Below are 20119 nucleotides of genomic sequence, written 5' to 3' on the forward strand. Positions count from 1 at the left end.
AAGTTCAACTTTAAAGGCTAAGTTCACCTTTAAAAATAATAATAAATGCACATATTTTTGCAGGGTACATTTTTTGTCACATGAGCCTGGCAAAGCATTGGATCGTGGATGCAACCTCGGGCTCATGCAATCTCTTCTTCCAGCTTTCTGTCCAGACCTCTGTATGGGCTTTTTTAGTTGAAGAGCTGGAAGATGAACTGCGAGTCTTAAAGGACTATGAGGGCGCTAATTACCACATTTGTATCCGATTGAAAAGTACAAGTCTGTCTGCTGTAGAGGAAGAGGGGACGTGTAGTTGAGTCAGTCACAGATCTTGGTGAATGAAAGACTCAGCTGTATGGGTGGAGAAGAACCCCTGCAGGCTATCACAACGGGGGCTGCTTTTGGGGTGGGGGTGGGGTGTTACAGTAACAAGGTGCTAAAGGTGGAGTTAGCTTTTAAAAGGTTGGTTTTAGTGCTACTCCATTGTCTCTGGTCTAAGTACTTGACCTGGAATGCCTTATATTAACTTCAGTGTAAAATGAAAGATTTAGTACAGACGAAAATGTTATTTCAAATATAGGTGATGTTTACCCAGATAGCAAGGATAAATTGCCACAAATTTGTGGCAATGTTGACTTGTATTTCTGTTAACTTGGTGCACATTTCCACTGGCAAGTTGTACACTCGCAGAGCACTTGAAGCATAAGTTCTATTTTTTGTAGCAAATTTGTGTGGCAAGTCTCTAGCAAGAGCAAAATTGCAGTGGTGAGTCTACAGCAAGAGCTCTGCAAGTCTACAGCATGAAAACTCAGCCACAGTGACCCCTGTGGTGGGATGACTATTGTACAACATAACTGGAACAGAACTTGCAGCAGACTTGCAGAATGTTTGTAAAGAAAATTGATTTGGAGTCCTGCAATGCGGATGTGCTGCAATTGTGCAACAAATGTGTAAAGCCTGGCAAGTCTAGCAATAGCTTAGCAAGACATTTTCAAACTTGCAGCACAATTGCTTGCTATCTGGGTAGTAGGCTGATTCATCTGCTAGTCTTGTATATATTGTATCTTGGGTACTCCACCGGTGCAGACTCCCTTTCACAGTTCCTAGATCTCTTCCTGCCATTCTTGGTGTTATTGGCCACCTCTAACTCCCCTTTCACACTAGGGCAGTTGCGGGCGCCGGTGGTAAAACAGCACTATTTTTAGCGCCGCTTTACCGTCGTTTTAGTGGCGGTATTCGGCCACTAGTGGGGTGGTTTTACCCCCTGCTAGAGAAAGGGTTAAAACCACCGCAAAGAGCTGCCGCTTTGCCGGCGGTATAGCCGTGCTGCCCCATTCATTTCAATGGGCAGGAGCGGTGAATGAGCGGTTTACACACCGCTCCTTCACTGCTCCGAAGATGCTGCTAGCAGGACTTTTTTTACCGTCCTCCCAGCACACCACTCCAGTGTGAAAGCCCTTGGGAGCGGCTCTTTCAGGGCGCTTTGCAGGCACTATTTTTAGCGCGGTAGCGCCTGTAAAGCGCCCCAGCGTGAAAGGGGTCTAAGTGTTCCCTTTTCAAATGATTTTTTTGTTTCCAAAGCATAAGGAAATTACAGAGAGCGTGGAACCCATGTGGAATTGCCCTGGCAATTGTTCAGTCGAAGTACAGAGATCTCACTACAGGAGTCCCTCACAGATTATTCAGCATTAACCAAAAACTGAAACAATAGTTTTCATTGAACGACCCATAAACTGAGTATTACACATAGACAACAATTCTAAAAAAGCTTCATACTGTTTTCAAATGGACTGAACTCCTGCTAAACTGTTATATAATATCTAAAATAGAACTAAAATAAAAAGAAACATTTAGATCTGTGACAGTTTTTTTGTAGATATTCCACATTAATGTGTCCATTGATGTCTGCTAATATGATAGTAAACCTCTTTCAGCATTTATTTTAGTCAGCTGCAGACAGACCTAATGCTCGAAGCTTGGGGAGCTTATATCCACAACTGTAATGGAATTACTTGCTGCTAAAATGGAAAATAACACATGAAGTCTCTGCAGGAGAAATATGTATCCAATGTTTTATGGATGTAAAACATTATTAGAAGTGTACAGTGACCTCTCATCTCACTCCTCTGGTGCTTCTTACCTCAGCAGTGGTCAGGAAAACATCATCACTTATGTGCCTCATGCCACATGCAACAATACCAAGGGCCACACCCGGGAACACATAGGAATTGTTGCCCTGCCCTGGATATAGTGTTCGCCCGTCTGGTAGTGTCACGGGATCGAAAGGACTTCCACTTGCAAAAATCCCCCGGCCCTGTGTTTAATGTAAATACCAATAGAAGATAGAGTGCTTGGTTAACTTGTTCTTCTGACTGAAAAGAACTGTTACAAAATTAAAGAGAGTCACGTTTAATAACTGGCAAAAAATGATTGCATAAACAAAACTACTTACTGGTAATTGTTGACCACAGTGGAAAATAAACAGAAATAGAGAAAACTTGCATTTATTTTGATTTCTTTATTTTCAGCATACCTGGGGAGTCTTACACATGAGGTGGTTTATGTGTTTTATCTTAACTGTAAATTTTGGACAACCAAAACAGCTGAATGTGGAACATCTTTTTGTGTAATTCATAGTAACCCATTTTGCTGGGCTTTGGAAATTCTGATTCTGTTTTTCAAATGGACAGGCATGTTGGAGAGTATTAAAGAGCTAGTGTGAACTTTGTAGGCATTCAGTAACACAATATATTTAAAAAGTTTATAACAATTTTATTCACATCGAGTTAAAACCGCATTTAAAATATTTTGTCTCAATCCAAATTACAGCAATGAGCTTGGTATCTCTCCATAACAGGTACACTGATATCAATGATTGCTGGCTTCATCGGGAGGAGTGTTGCTGGTAATTAATAAGCTGAATACAAAATAATAAATATATGTTACATATACATATAATACATATATTATATTGTATTTATGTATTTATTATTTTGTATGCAGTTTAGTAATTATCAACAACACTCCTCCTGATGAAGCCATTGTTGATGAAATATGTTGAGGGAGACATCAGTGTAGTTGTTATGGAGAGATACCAAACTCATTGCTGTAACATGGATGTCAATATCAAAATATTTCAAATGTGATTTTAACTTGATGTGAGTAAAAGTTGTCATAAACAGATCCTGCTTTTTGGCTATTGTTGTAAAAATATTATTAGGGATGTGGTGCCATTATATGTAAAGTCTCCTTTGGTCTAGTTGTAAATATATACAATATTCTGTAGGCATTCAGGCAAAATTAGCCTATGTGTACTGTACATCCCTCATTTATACCACATACTGCTAGAGTTGATTAAATCTTATTGTGTCACTGTCATGTGCACTATTCCTTGTCACCCATTGCAGAGTTCCAGTTAAACAGTAGGCTTTACATTCCTAGCTTTCACTACAAAATTACTTCTTGGCAGTGAGGGGTTGCTGATTGGAGGAAGCCAGATCAAGGAAAACCGACTGTATAATAGAAATTTAAATTAGATGCCTCAGCCCTGCTTTATTTATTTACAGTAAAGAGGAAAATCATTTTAATTAACTGTTTTGTTCTGTGAATAGCAAGTGGTGGAGTTTGCAGCAACCTAAAAATTGCAGATATATCACAAAGAAATCCCATATGTTAAATGCTTACTTGCAGAATTGTTACTTTCCATAGACCATATTTTATTCAATTACAGTGTGCCTTTGAACATGCTAGAAAGGTTGACGACTTTGGGAATAGCCAAGTTCCTAGGACCACCCCCTCCCATACACGTCATAGCCCTTTCCTCTTCTGGGTGTGTTTAACCTCTTCATGCCAGCCATACACATTTATGCAGCATCTCAGCGGGTGGGGCTTAATGCCAAGTGGCTGCATATGTGCATACCAAAATGTAAACAGAGCTGTGCCAAGAGCACATGCCCTGCATGCTCCCAGCACAATTACCGGTGGCTAACTGAAAGCTCCCGATCTCTACTTGCGATCTGGAGCTTTTCGATCATGTGACAGCCAATCACGGCGGTCATGTGATCTGAAACCCTGCCTCCCAACAACAGAAACCTCTTGAAGGGTCAGGAGGCGCCGATGCTAAGGGGTTAATTACTGTCTGTGCTGGCCTATCTCTCCTGTCTACATAACATTTTATGTAGCAGCTAGGGGATACTATAGAGCAGTGATGGCGAACCTTGGCACTCCAGATGTTTTGGAACTACGTTTACCATGATGCTCATGCACTCTGCAGTGTAGTTGAGTATCATGGGAAATGTAGTTCCAAAACATCTGGGGTGCCAAGGTTCACCATCACTGCTATAAAATGTCAACTGAGACAGCTGTAAGTCTGCTGGGGCTGCTAACATCACATCTCAGATGGCAGTGCCCAGCAGCAATCGCAGGGCTTTTTTGGACATGTATTGGGTGTGATTACACATAAATAACATGCATAAATATGTTAAATGCCCATATAATTTTATGGAAGCGTGTGTTGAAATAAATGATCTAGTGACAGGACCTCTTTAAAGCGGTATTAAACCCAAAGCCAAAAATGTAATACATTGCAGCCTACCAATCATTAGATGTGGTGGCAACATCAGATTTCTGTTTTAGTTTTTCCCCCCTCTATTTTCACCTGGTGATTTGGCCAGTAACACACATCCTGTATTAGAGTGTCCCCACTCTGGATGAAGGAGCAACAGAGACACACTTGGACAGCAACATTGTCAGTCTGGGGGAAGGGGAGCACAGCATATCGTTTTTTTATTCCTTTTTGGGATAACGGCTTTACATAAATAAATAATCAAAAGCTGACCATTGTAAAAAATAAATAAACTGACTCTCAGTGGTAAATGGTTTGTCTCAACCCTCAAACTACTACAGCTCCAAGACCTACTGTCATGATCACTGGGTAAAAATAAAGGAAATAAAGCCTGAAAAGTAATGCAGTCATCACATCTAAGAATTGTTAGATAAATGTTTGCTTTGGGGGTTTAATACCACTTTAACTGATACTGTATCCCTCTAAATGTAAGATTAATTTTATTATATGTTTACACTATGAGGGTTATTAGAATTCACCTCTTTTACTATACGATAAAATGAGAGAAGAAATAATCCATATTGCTGAACTATTTCTAATAGGCTGTTATGGCGGACAGCATGATAGCATAGAATTTGCAGTCCACTTTCACTCATAGTAGCAAGGTAACATGCTGTTAATTATAAGACGATGTTCACTTATGCTGCGTACACACGATTGGTTTTGTCGTCGAAAAAAGATATGATGTCTTTTCCGACGGGATTCCACTCAAGTTTGCCTTGCATACACACGGTCACGCAAAAGTTTGCTGAAATTAGGACCGTGAAGAACGCGGTGACGTACAACACTACGACGAGCCGAGAAAATGACGTTCAATGCTTCCGAGCATGCGTCGAATTGTTTCCGAGCATGCGTAGGGATTTTGCGCGTTGGAATTGCCACAGACGATCGCATTTTCGGATAGGAACTTTTCCCGACCAAAAAATTGAGAGCATGCTCTCAATCTTTTGCTGGCTGGAATTCCGCCAGCAAAAGACCGATGGAGCATACACACGGTCGCATTTTCCGACGAAAAACTCTCATCGGTCTTTTGCGGGACGAAATTCTGACCGTGTGTGCGCAGCATTACAGGAATTACATGTATTTCCTTAAATTTTGAAGAAAAAGTAGGGGCTGAAGGACCAAAATATACAGTGAGAATACTAAAAAGAAGATGCACCTTGCCCCACGGTAGACATGATGCTCTTATTATTCATTGTTTCAATAATTTATTCTGAGGATTGTTAAGCAGAGTGCAATACCATGTACGGTAAATCACACAAATGCAGGTGTTTCCTAAAGAGAAGTATTTGCTTTGACTGCTCTTGTAAAACATGCATGTTTTTTGTGTTTTTTTTTTTTTTTTTTTGGGAGTTCCAGTAAAATTCAGTTCATTTTGTGACCTATAAAAGGAAATCCTAGACTAATATCTATAGATTCCATTCACTGCTTAGTGGAAAGCTGCAGGAACTCAGGAACTATAACAGGGACAGCTGTTCTTACCTCAGTCAGGGCATAACACTGTTCTGCAGTGCACTCTGCTTTACTTGTTGGATTGCTGAGGGCGAATATAATCGGTCGCTCGTTCAGTACAGCCATGTCTTTCAAAATCTGCTCAGTAAATGCTCCACCTATTGCTGCAACACCTATAAAATGTACAATGCTGTAATAAACATGACCACAAAACAAAACCAAGGAAGCATCTATAACTACAGTTAACATATCACCTATTAAAGCTGTTGGTTTGATATCTTTCACAACATCTTCCAAACTCTTCATTTCCTTGTGTGGATGGGCAAAGCGCTCCTTTTCATGGGTGAGAGAAGACCTGCCCTGTAAGAAAGATATGCACAAATAAACCTGACTGTAATGATGAAACTTCACAAGTTCCTCTGTGACCCAAACTTCAGAAAGTTGTGACTGTGTTCTTGATGCTTGTGTTTTAGGTATAATCAGGGCCGGTTCTACCACCAGGCGAACTAGGCAGCCGCTTAGGGCACACTGCAGCCTAGGGTGCAGCCACAGCCGCAGATCTTAGCCCTCAATAAACAAGCAAAGAAACATAGTGCTCTTGGTTTTGACGTTATTAAAAAAAACTCAGATTAAAAACACTTAAATGAATTAAACAATAGAAATTCTTGTAAATCTTCTTCTCATTATTCAAACTACACTCACCTACTCGCTTCTCGGCATTCCTCTCTCTTTCAGCAGTGTCTGTGTATCGGCTCCAGCGCGATGATGTCACCAGGGATTGCTCCACCTTATACGTTACGTCTCTACTAGACCCTGTCAGAGGATGTCAGAGGTGACATCATTGCGATGGAGCTGATACACCGTCACCGCTGAAAGGGAGAGGAGTGCCGAGAAGCGAGCAGGTGAGTGTAGTTGTGGCTTTGCGGATAGTACTGATTAATGAGCAGAGGATTTACAAGCACTTGCATTGTTTAACTCATATAAGTGTTTTTAATCTGAGCTTTTTTTTAATAAATTCAAAACCAAGAGCACTATGTTTCTTTGCTTGTTTATTGAGGGTAACATCTATGAAATCTGGTCCTGGATATGAGATACTTGGAAGAAAATTCAGATTTATGTGACACCACACTGGGAGAAAGATCAGAGCCATGTAAGACCTCTATGATTTAGAGGTCTGTCTACAAATACAAAAAAAAAAACCCCAAAGCAATGGCTATGCATAAACTTTCAAGTGGAGGAAAAGCCTAACTATAGCTAAAAAAGTTCCCTCCCCTTCCTCCTACCTATCCTTCCTAACCTGTATAGCTGGACATAGATGATTTGTTTTTTTATCATTCAGCCAGTGGACTGCCAGTACAGGTTACATAAGGAAAGACCCTGTCACAGACAGTGCTGGATTTATAAAGGGGCAATTACCCCAGGTCTCCTGCCAGAAGGAGTCCCCTTCTATACTAATTTATAATAGTTCTGTTATTAAAATTTATCCTGGGAAGCAAATTTTTGCTTGCAATCAGATATACAGTATCTCACAAAAGTGAGTACATCCCTCACATTTTTGTAAATACTTTATTATATTTTTCATGTGACAACACTGAAGAAATTACACTTTACCACAATGTAATGTAATGAATGTACAGCTTGTAAAGCTGTAAATTTGCTGTCCCATCAAAATAACTCAACACGCAGCCATTTATGTCTAAACCGCTGCCAACAAAAGTGATAACACTCCTAAGTTAAAATGTCCAAATTGGGCCCAAAGTGTCAATATAGTGTGTGGCCACCATTATTTTCCAGCACTGCCCTAACCCTCTTGGGCATGGAGCTCACCAGAGCTTCACAGGTTGCTACTGGAGTCCTCTTCCACTCCTTCATGAGGACATCACAGAGCTGGTGGATGTTAGAGACCTTGTGCTCCTCCACCTTCTGTTTGAGGATGCCCCACAGATGCTCAATAGGGTTTAGGTCTGGAGACATGCTTGATCAGTCCATTGCCTTTACCTCCAGCTTCTTTAGCAAGGCAGTGGTCATCCTGAAGGTGTTTTTGGGGTCATTATCATGTTGAAATACTGCCTTGCGGCCCAGTCTCCGAAGGGAGGGGATCATGCTCTGCTTCGGTATGTCATAGTACATGTTGGCATTCATGGTTCCCTCAATGAGCTGTAGCTCCCCTGTGCTGGCAGTACTCATGCAGCCCCAGACCATGACACTCCCACCACCATACTTGACTGTAGGCAAGACACACTTGTCGTTGTACTCCTCACCTGGTTGTCGCCACACACGCTTGACACCATCTGAACCAAATAAGTTTATCTTGGTCTCATCAGACCAAAGTACATGTTTCCAGTAATCCATGTCCTTAGTCTGCTTGTCTTCAACAAACTGTTTGCTTTCTTGTGCATCATCTTTAGAAGAGACTTCCTTCTGGGATGACAGCTATGCAGACCAATTTGATGCAGTGTGCGGCGTATGATCTGAGCACCGACAGGCTGACCCCCCACCCCTTCAACCTCCTGCAGCAATGCTGGCAACACTCATACGTCTATTTCCCAGAGACAACCTCTGGATATGACACTGAGCACGTGCACTCAACTTCTTTGGTCAACCATGGCGAGGCCTGTTCTGAGAGGAACCTGTCCTGTTAAACTGCTGTGTGGTCCTGGCCACCATGCTGCAGTTCAGTTTCAGGGTCTTGGCAATCTTCTTATAGCCTAGGCCATCTTTTGTAGAGCAACAATTCTTTTTTTCAGATCCTCAGGGAGTTCTTTGCCATGAGATGCCATGTTGAACTTCCACTGACCAGTATGAGAGAGTGAGAGCGATAACACCAAATTTAACACACCTGCTGCTCATTCACACCTGAGGCCTTGTAACACTAATGAGTCACATGACACCGGGGAGGGAGAATGGTGAATTGGCATTTTCACTTAGGGGTGTACTCACTTTTGTTGCATTTTAAAGGCTAATTTACACAGGTGCAGAGGGCTATACAAAGACAGCATTCTGTACATTTCTGCACCCATGAGTCATGGATGTTTACGTATAGCTGTGGCCAGCAGCCTGTACAAATCAACAACAGGCTGGCAGATACCCCAGCTGTATGCACATCCAAGTTGTTTCATGCTGTTAAAACTTACATACAAACTGTCTGCATTCTGGGACATTAATCTGTCCCTTTATGCATGAAATGAGATGTGTGTGCAGCCACAGTAGTTTTTAGCCTGTCATTCATCTACACAAGCTGCTGGCCATAGCTGTACATAAACACCTGTCACTCCTGGGTGCAGAAACATGCTGAATTCTGCAAGTGTAAGGCCCTCTGCGCCCTGTGAATGAGCCCTAATTCATGTGTACGATGGACCCAATGAACTTGGAGTGCCCCAGCATCCCCGCCCCCAGGTCTAAATCTCAACATGGTCACAGTTCTTACAATTTCTGTCATCATTTGGAGAATAACTTTACTCTGTTATGTAGTATGCAAGAAAGAATGATGCAAGGTAAAGTTAATGACACTGAAGAAGAGGCAAAGGTGTGAAACACATCCATAATGAGCCCATCAGAGGTGGAGGCTGCAGCTGGGGAGCATCTGTTCTAATCACATCCCCACAGTTCATTCATGTGCTTGTTTTGTATTGAAAATCAAAAAAGGTTACTCTCACACTTCTATTAAACAGACTCATGTATAACAGCTCTGTGTGCCTCATAAGTGATCCATATGTTGGAGATGTGTCAACTGATGTTTCAAAATCTGACTGGTAAATATATATTTTAGTTTTCTACAGTACAGAGGGGCTAGAATGCTTGTCAGGTTTTATTGCTTGTTGTGCCCTAGTTGTGCCCCCCGTTAAGGAAATTCACCGTCTCGATTTGTCCTGTTTACCATTACTATTTAAAATGACAGTAAAAAAAATCCCAAATTTTGGGTTGTCCCCAGAAAAGTGATAAAGGGGAAGTATTCCAATGGGGACACTAGTTCTGGTGACCTGGGGATCCCCAAGGAATTCCCTTAATTTGCAGAGATTTCCTCTCATTTCCTGTTTGGCTATGGGACAGGAAGTGAAGGGACGTCTCCCCAATTGGACACAGATGGCAAAAAAAAATCCAACAGGGGTTATGACCCATCCTTGCTCTATCCAAAATAAAAAAAAAGTTTTGCCTATAGTTCTACTTTAAACCATAGCAACATAAAACACCTAGCATACAGTCTGATATCTCTACAGCAAGAGAGCCACAAGAAAAGAGTTGCCTGCTATGTTACTGGCCCTTTTTGGCCTTTGTCAAGTGGTGATTGAACTGTGCTGCAAAAAAAATCAGCCCTATGCTGTTGGGCACCTCCAGGACTGATCAGCTTTCTGGCACCCCTTGCTAGTTCTTTACAGTACAAAGGAGACGTGTGTTGTAAGTAAAGCATCCTCCCCTACCTTTTAACATTTTTTTTTAAGAGTTATGATTGCGCTGGGTCTTCCTTGGATTCTAAAACCTGTCTTTAGTTACATTCTGAAGTGAAACGATCTCCCACATCTTTATTCTGCAGTTTGCAGCAGAACTGATGAATCTTACAGAAATGTATTATAGCTCAGGGAAAGGCATTCTGAGAATTTTCAAATGCTCTGTTTCATTGATTCATAGGTGTGCTGGTATCTTTATAAGAAGATGTCATGTGTTAATAAAATTGTAATTAAAAAAAAAGAAAGCAAACAGCGGATCCAAAGCCTGTAATAGGGAATTCATAAATACTGTAGATTGTGTAACCTGAGAAGCATCCTTATTTATTCATGTATAATGGAAACTGTATTATTAAATAAATAGGTTAAATCATTATAATTTAGTGTGTGTTTTAACTGAACAGCTAAATTATTCATGTTTATAATATACATTATATCCATTCATATTTACACTTGAAATGCATATTGCTTTAGGCATACTGTGAGAATGAAATTCAAGTACAAGCTAAACTGTCATACTTTAAACATTCCAGCAGATGGCACTACAGTCTGAGTGGTGGTTACAGCTATATGCAAATATACATTATGCCAACAGTTACAACATTTTCAATAATAAACATAACTTTCATTATTTATGTTGTGGCTTGGAAATTTTACCAGAGGTACAATCCTAGCCAACAGTACAGAATTCAATGTGATTCAAATGTAAATATTTTCAGGTTTATAATCCTAATTACCATTGGGTACATGTTAAGGTACAGCTCTAGAACCCAGAAAATGTGAATATATATAGTATATGAGGCTAGATGATCTTAATTATAGATAAAAAACATGACATTCATGTTTACCATTTATTCTTCTGTGCATATGACTAACTCATAACTGCACTATATACACAATAATTTTACCCATGTGCCCATTTAGTGACTGCAGTACAGGAGTAAACCTGCAAGTCAGGAACACCCTCACCCCCAGCTAATTTAAAAGACCTGAAACACGTAAAACCCACAATAGCTAATTTTTCCAGTTTTCTGGAACTTTATCTCTACTGTTAATATAGTAAGTGATATATCACAATCAGTGATCTCTCAAAAATGCCATATAAACTTTTGGTCAGTCAATGTTAATCCACAAGATATGCCATCTTGCTAGAAGATGCAATAGTTAGCCTGCCCTCAGATATTCAAATAGAATATAACAGCCTTTTTCAACCAGGATGCCTTCTAGCTTCTTCAGAGGTGCCTTGGCAAATCCCTAAAAATTGCCCAAAAATTGTCAACATGCTGGCGGGTGCGTCAAGCCTGTCTTTTTTGTTACACAAAGCCACAGGTTTTATTGTGCAGCATTACAACCTTGTGCACCATGAGGGCCAGTGGTTGGCTTCTTAACAACTAATGTCATTATACATTAATAAGGAGGACATCAGGCCCCCGAGGAAATCCTTGTTTGCCCCTCCCCTACCCCTCTTTGTCAACACTGGGGTCACATTGGCTGAATGAGGGAAAGAAACTGAGGGAGAAGAGAAATGTAGGAATACAAGTACTAAAGAGTGCAATGGTACGGTATATTGTTTTGTAAAAAATCATCTCTAATCTTAGGTGTCCTATTGTGTATAGAGGCATTATGTAACCCTATTCATTTAGTTTTTTTTACATTTTAGAATGGGTGCCTTGAGGTTGTGCATAATTTTAAAGGGTGTCTTGACTAAAAAAAAGGTTGAGAAACACTCAGTTATAACAATACAATAAAATCTACCCACACAAAATGTTAATATATGGCCAACTGATCTTTAAAGCTGACCTTCACCACAAAAGACACTCATGGGAAATCATAGAGGGTGTTGGAGACTGCACCAGAAGTGTAGATGCTAGTGCCTGATTCATGTAACTGTCAGTGGTGCTGTACATAAATCTGTCCCTGTGTGCACTAAAGTCAGTGTCCACACTTGATACTCCTCCTCACTGCCCTTACTTCATTGCCACTGTGGGGACTGAGAGACTAGTTCCCTATTGGGTCTGCTTTATATTTGATTAACACCATGGTCCAGGAGGTCCAGGACTTCTGACATGTGGAGCTTACATGTGCCACAGGGCTCTGCCAGGCCCTGAAGGCCAGGCAGAGCCTTTTGCCACATCTGTGAAAGCGCCAGACAATTAAAAATGGCCACCCCGGTGTAGGGTGGGGTGGGATGGAGCTATGATTAAGGGGACTAAAGTTCCACTTTTACTAACCATGTGTGTAATATATTAGGATGTGCGAATTGTTATTTAGGGGTGTCAATCAAAAATAAAAACTTTATTTTAACTTATAAGGGCCTCTGCCTAAAATCATTTTTTACCTGTGCAGCTAATGTTTGGTTCTATCAGCATTATCTATCTACATCCACATTAGCTTCTTTGTCCCAACTAATATATTTTGCAAACATTGTAAAAAAAAAAAAAAAAAGAGAAGCTGCACTCCAAGATGAAAGCTGATAAACATGTCTATTCATCCTTTTGATTCAAAATGCAAAATCACCTGAACCTGTGCCCTTCAATGCATTTCACTTAGCAATGAGCTTAATCATAAAATCTACAATTAATCTCATCTCTGCATGAAATGCGTAAGCAAACATAACCTGAGTGGGCACCAGTAGTGTATTTAGGTTTTGTGCTGCCCTGGGCCTGACTAAACTCGTGTACCCCCTAATTTAAATATGACCCACCCCTTACTGTCAAGGCCACACCCCTTGCAGGAAGTAAAGGGAAATCTCTGAAATGGGACAGGGATGGTAGAAAATAAACTGACAGGGGCTATAACCCTCCCTTACTCTATCCAGGATTTAAAAAAAAAAGTGTTGCCTATAGTTCTACTTTACGCACAAATTTCTGATAATTTTATGGAGAGGACTAAGAAGATATAACCATGCCAATGGTGCAACAGAAAACATAGCACAGTGAGGAAGGTTTGTGGTCCAGGATGATAGGACAGTTAAAATTAAAAACGGCGCCCCCCCACAGTTGCAGAATGCCGGCCACCCGCATACTGGAAGCAGTGCGGCCGCTAGACTAATTTGCCTCTCAGCCCAGTCTGGCCCATAAGACTGGCGCTACACTAACAGTGTAGCGCAAGCCGGCGGGGTCTCTTTCCGTGCTGCCCCCCTGCAAAGTGCGGCCCTAGGCCTGGGCCTTGTCGGCCTAAGCCAGGATACAGAGCTGGTGGGCACAGGCATGAAATCTGAAATTAAGCATTTGGATTAATTACTTTCTCTAAAGCCTCTCTGATATAATAATGTAATGGCAACTTCAGTTCTTCACTCTTGGCCCCATCACCTGGTCATGGAGACTTTTCATCACAAGGATGGGTCAACTGTAAACCATGGGAATAAGAATGGGACAGAGACAATATTCCAGGAACTGAATGTGCAGTTTGTATAATAGAACTCTAGGTAGTTATTTGGGGTATTTTAACTTGCTTGCATGGTGGTATGTCTGCTACAGTGCCTTGAAAAAGTATTCACACCCCTTGAAATTTTCCACATTTTATCATGTTTCAACCAAAAATGTTAATGTATTTTATTGGGATTTTATGTGATAGGCCAGCACAAAGTGGCACATAATTGTGAAGAGGAAGGAAAGTGATAAATGGTTTTTTATTTTTACAAATAAATATCTGAAAATCTAGTGGAACCAAATGCCTTCAGAAGTCACCTAATTAGTAAATAGAGCCCATCTGTGTGTAATTTAATCTCAGTATAAATACAGCTGTTCTGTGAAGCCCTCAGTGGTTTGTTAGAGACCCTTAGTGAACAAACAGCATCATGAGGGCCAAGGAACACACCAGACAGGTCAGGGATAAAGTTGTGGAGAAGTTTAAAGCAGGGTTAGGTTATAAAAAAATATCCTAAGCTTTGAACATCTCACAGAGCACTGTTTAATCCATCATCCAAAAATGGAAAGAGTATGGCACATCGCAAACCTACCAAGACATGGCTGTCCACCTAAATTGACAGGCAAGGAGAGCATTAATCAGAGAAGCAGCCAAGAGGCCCATGGTAACTATGGAGGAGCTGCAGAGATCAACAGCTCAGGTGGGAGAATCTGTCCACAGGACAACTATTAGTTGTGTACTCCACAAATCTTGCCATTATGGAAGAGTAGCAAGAAGAAAGCCATTGTTGAAAGAAAGTCATAATAAGTCCTGTTTGCAGTTTGCGAGAAGCCATGTGGGGGACACAGCAAACATGTGGAAGAAGGTGCTCTGGTCAGATAAGACCAAAATTTTACTTTTTGATCTAAAAGCTAAGCACATCACTCTGAACACACTGTGAAACATGGTGGTTGCAGCATTATGTTGCGGGATGCTTTTCTTCAGGGACAGGGAAGCTGCTCAGAGTTGATGTGAAGATGGATGGAGCCAGATAAAGGGCAATCTCAGAAGAAAACATGTTAGAGTCTGCAAAAGACGTAAGACTGGGGCAGAGATTCACCTTCCAGCAGGACAACGACCCTAAACATACAGCCAGAGCTACAATGGAATGGTTTAGATCAAAGCATATTCATGTGTTAGAATGGCCCAGTCAAAGTTCAGACCTAAATCCAATTGAGAATCTGTGGCAAGCCTTGAAAATTGGTGTTCACAGATGCTCTCCATCCAATCTGACAGAGCTTGAGCTATTTTACAAAGAAGAATGGGCAAAATAGTCTCTCTAGATGTGCAAAGCTGGTAGAGACATACCCAAAAAGACTTGCAGCTGTATTTATTATTATTATTATTATTATACAGGATTTATATAGCGCCGACAGTTTACGCAGCGCTTTACAATATTAGGGCAGACAGTACAAGTACAATACAATTCAATACAGGAGGAATCAGAGGGCCCTGCTCGTTAGAGCTTACAATCTAGGAAGGAGGGTCAAGTTATACAAAAGGGTAATAGCTGTGGGGGATGAGCTAATGGAGAAAATAGTGCAGTTGTTAGATGGAGGCAGGATAGGCTTCTCTGAAGAGGAACGTTTTCAGGGATCTCCTAAAAGTGGATAAATTTGGAGACAGTCTGACAGATTGGGGTAGGGAATTCCAGAGGATGGGCGGGGCTCGGGAGAAATCCTGGAGGCGGATATGGGAGGAGGTGACGAGGGAGCTAGACAGCAGGAGATCTTGGGAGGAACGGAGATGGCGATTAGGTTGGTATTTTGAGACTAGGTTAGTGATGTAGCTGGGGGCAGAGTTGTGGATGGCTTTGTAACTTATTGTTAGTATTTTGAATTTAATTCCTTGGGCGAGTGGTAGCCAATGGAGGGATTGGCAGAGAGGGGTAGCAGACACTGAGCGGTTTGTAAGGTGGATGAGTCTGGCAGCCGCATTCATGATGGACTGAAGGGGGGATAGTCTATTTAAAGGTAAGCCAATGAGGAGTGAGTTGCAGTAGTCAAGGCGAGAGATAACCAGGGAGTGAATCAGGAGCTTTGTGGTTTCACTGGTTAGAAAGGGATGTAGTTTAGAGATGTTGCGGTGGTTGAGGGGGCAAGCTTTGGAAAGTGATTGGATGTGGGGCTGAAAGGAGAGTTCAGAATCTAAGATAACACCTAGCACCCTGACATGTGGGGACGGGTGGATGGTTGTGCCATTGCTCTTCACAGAGAAGTCAGGGGAAGAGGCACGTGAGGGAGGAAATATTATGAGCTCGGTTTTGGACAAGTTGAGTTTGAGGAAGTGGTGTGACATCCATACAGATATGTCGGTTAGTAAGTTAGTGATGCGTGAGGAGACCGATGGACTGAGTTGAGGGGTGGAGAGATAGATTTATGTGTCATCAGCATAGAAATGATATTGAAAGCCGTGAGAGGCTATCAGCTGACCCAGGGAAGAGGTGTAGATTGAAAATAAAAGAGGTCCAAGAACAGAACCTTGGGGGACCCCAACAGAGAAGGGAAGAGGAGTGGAGGAAGTAGAATTGTAAGTGACACTGAAGGTGCGTTGGGATAGGTAGGATGAGAGCCACTGAAGAGCACAGTCACGGAGACCGAGGGAGTAAAGTTTTTTGAGGAGGAGGGGGTGGTCAACCGTGTCAAAGGCAGCTGAAAGATCCAGAAGTAGGAGTACAGAATAGTGTCCGTTGGTTTTAGCAGTTAGTAGGTCATTTGTGAGTTTTAAAAGAGCAGTTTCTGTGGAGTGTTGAGGGCGAAATCCAGATTGAAGGGGATCAAGAAGGTTGTTTTTAATGAGGTGGTCAATCAGTTGATTGTAAACCAGGCGTTCAAGGAGTTTAGAGGAAAAGGGGAGCAAGGAGATAGGGCGTAGGTTGTTAAGATTGGTAGGGTCAAAGGACGGCTTTTTGAGTATGGGAGTGACCAGTGCATGTTTTAGCGCATCGGGGAAGATGCCAGAGGTGAGGGAGAGATTGAAGATGTGGGTTAGAGAGTGTAGGATGGGGTCAGAGGGTGACCGTAGCATTTGAGAGGGAATAGGGTCCAGGGGACAGGTGGTTAGGTGGGCGATAGAAAGGAGTTTAGCAACTTCGTCTGGAGTAGCAGATTTGAATAGGGGGAGTGTCAGTTGTACCTGTTGACATGGGATCTTAGCTGGGGGAGATACCTTTGTAGATGGACATGGCTTGGTTGGGGCAGGACAGGGGAGAGATTTTGTCATAGAGGTGGTCAGTAGCAGAATGGAGGAGAGAGGAGTTGAAGTTGCGAAAGTTTCTATGGGTGATGGTTAGGCGATTGGAGGGAAAGGTGGTGGAAGACAGGGGGAGGGGGAGAGAGAAACTAATAAGGTGGTGGTCGGAGAGAGGAAAAGGATTGTTTGAGAAGTTGCATGGAGTGCATTGGTAAGAGAATACAAGGTCAAGGGTGTTGACATCAGAGTGAGTAGAAGCCTGTACCCATTGCTTCAGGTCAAATGAAGAGGTTAGACTAAGAAGTTTAGAAGTAGCAGGAGTGTTTGTATTAGCTACAAAGTATTGACTCAAGGGGCTGAATACAAATACACGCCACAGTTTTCACATATTTATTTGTAAAACATTTTGAAAACCATTTATCATTTTCCTTCCACTGCATAATTATGTGCCATTTTGTGCTGGTCTATCACATAAAATCCCAATAAAATACGTTTAAGTTTTTGGTTGTAACATGACAAAATGTTGAAAATGTCAAGGGGTGTGAATACTTTTTTACAGGTTTGCCAGCAGTTTAGGAAACTTAAGGTGAACAGAAGTTCACTTCAAATACATAGAGATGAATGTAGTTATGCATTGTCCTAAAAAATAGTAAGGCCCCCAACAAGCACATATTTTATTGTTATAGCACCTGGGATCAGCGGGAGCGGTGACAGCAAGGGCTCTGTTTGAAAGATAAGTCTGTCATAATATGCTAGTATAACAGCACATTATGGCATAAATCTGCAGGGTGACAATTTTTAATTCTTTTTTTAAAGTTTACTACCGTTTTAAATGCTGAAAGAAAAACAAATCTATGGTTCTTGTTTTATTATCTGGGATGTGGGATTTGTACACTGCAAACAAATAATTTCTTTGTTTTCAAGACCTAACAGTTACATTCATATCAGGCTGTAATACAAGCACATAACTGAAATTTAATAAACTTACACTTTGAAATACCAAATGCCAAATACAAAACTAAACAGATTATAAAGTCATCACAGTTAAAAGAGCATTGCACAGCCTGGAATTATGCTAGCCAATGGAAAAGTGAATTGATTCTCCACATGACTAGCAGCAAGTGGGTGGCTTCTCAGTATTTCTGCTTATACCCAGCATTGATGGCCTTCAGGATCTAATTAAGAAGTTTCCAGTCTCCAACTGCTGCAAGATATGATGCATTAAATTCTTAATATGGAAAAGGAAAATATTTAAACTCAGGGTAAAGGACTAGTTAGTGTGTAAAAAATATATTAAAATAATAAGAACCAAACTAATAAGACTAATAACACCCACTATATATTTTATTCACAACCAAAGACTTTTATGCCTTTGGACATAAACTATACGGACTCCAAAAAACAGGACCGTGGTCTTTTGGGCTTCCAATTTGCATAACTTTATAGCATTATGGATTATGAAAACTGTTTAGTACAAAGTCAAATGCAGGGTATCAAGATTTCAGCGTAAGAGTCTTAGAATTTAATGCTGACTTACCATCATTTTTTATACTAAAGACATTTTTACAGCCTGAACTAGCTAGTACAGTATACAGGAAAGTGCAGTGAAAGTCATGATCCACATATCAGAAACAGACTTCTTTTATAACATATACATTTACAGTTCATGCGTTAAAATCTAAATCTCAAACTTTTTTGAAAAAAAAATTGGATAGAAAAGGATAAGGTTATAAATGTTGCCAGGGCTTCTTTTTTTTTTTTTTTTTACCATCTTTGTTATTCAAGATAGGCTGTACTTCCATCATTGACACAAAATTCTTGGTGCCCTCTTGATGATTGAAGGAAGCCACATCCATCCTCTAAACTCAATAAGAAGTGAGAGGATATCTTTCCAGTCTTGGAAAGTCAACACAATATCCTCATTAGGGTGAAAAGTGGAAACCACTTTGTGTAAGATCAGATTGAGACTCCCTACAGGAGGACTGAAATTAGGTCTTGGTAACACAGACATCACTAGATTTAAAACACAGACATACTGTCTGTAACACCTCCAGCAGGATAGACGATTCCCTCAGGTTCAGAATTTGTTTACTGAGAAAATCTGCCTCACTGTTTTTTACTCCTGAATAAAGAGCTGCTGATAAGGCAGTGCAGCTGCCCCTCCTATACTGGGCCTGGGCCCCATCAGGTCAAAAAGGGGCCTGGACACTTGCAGAGCAGGAGGGCCAGCTGTACAGCATACTGCCAACTATTGTTACCCTCCCTGCAACAGCTGCCAGCTTCTCCTTTTTCTCCCTCTGGCTGCACTGCAGAGGGATCACTATCTGCAGTGCTTCCGGCTTGCCATCTCTCCTCTCCCGCACACAGAGGGACATTTCGGGATGGAGAACGGGGGGGGGGGGGCAGAAAATATGTTCTCTTTACCGGTCCCTTCATTTCCTAAATGAACACAGTGTACGATCGGTTCTGAATGCTCCTTTGTCCATTCATCAATGAAGCATACATAGTAATCTGTGTTTACTATGCTTCAGTTTGTGAATGAACAGGAAGCCTTCCATTCATTCACTGTCCAGTGCAGCGAAGGCTGCAGAGAAAGGGACTGATGAATCTCTGTATTCAGTCCCTTTCTCTATCTCAAATGTAAGACATCAGGGATCTGTTTAGACCCCTGATATTTCACCAAAGCCCCCTAACAGGGCAGTTAAAAAATTAAAAAATAAATAAATACAATTCTAAAAAAAAAGATTTAAAATTATAAAAAATAATTATAAAAAAATTAAGAACGTGTATGTATGTGCTTTGTCCTCTGAAGAGAAGTCAACATTTGGATTGGTCTTCATTGAGCATTTGACAAGCGTTGAGGAGGCATATTGCCTCTTCACTGCATGCTTTAACCCCACTTTGCACTCAGTTGTGGGACACTTGCAGAGCAGTGCTCTTCACCTGAATGGATCTTGTTTGATGTGGGATATAATTTCTTAATTTTAGCAAAATAAATCATTTAACATTTTCAGAAGGG

At 41.2% G+C, this 20119-nt stretch overlaps 1 protein-coding gene across 1 annotated transcript in view; it reads right to left on the reverse strand.

Moving 5' to 3' along the window:
* The window catches only part of ME1 (malic enzyme 1), a 388415-nt gene that overhangs the window by 15258 nt on the left and 353038 nt on the right, over window positions 1-20119 (reverse strand). Inside the window, exons 10-12 of the mRNA XM_073626879.1 lie at window positions 6313-6418; window positions 6089-6231; window positions 2123-2296 (exon numbers count right to left, since the gene is read on the reverse strand). Coding sequence (XP_073482980.1) covers window positions 2123-2296; window positions 6089-6231; window positions 6313-6418 — 423 coding nt within the window. The remainder of the gene's footprint in view (window positions 1-2122; window positions 2297-6088; window positions 6232-6312; window positions 6419-20119) is intronic.

Source organism: Aquarana catesbeiana, linkage group LG04, assembly GCF_042186555.1.
Source record: "Aquarana catesbeiana isolate 2022-GZ linkage group LG04, ASM4218655v1, whole genome shotgun sequence".
In the NCBI taxonomy this organism is placed as follows: Eukaryota; Metazoa; Chordata; class Amphibia; order Anura; family Ranidae; genus Aquarana; species Aquarana catesbeiana.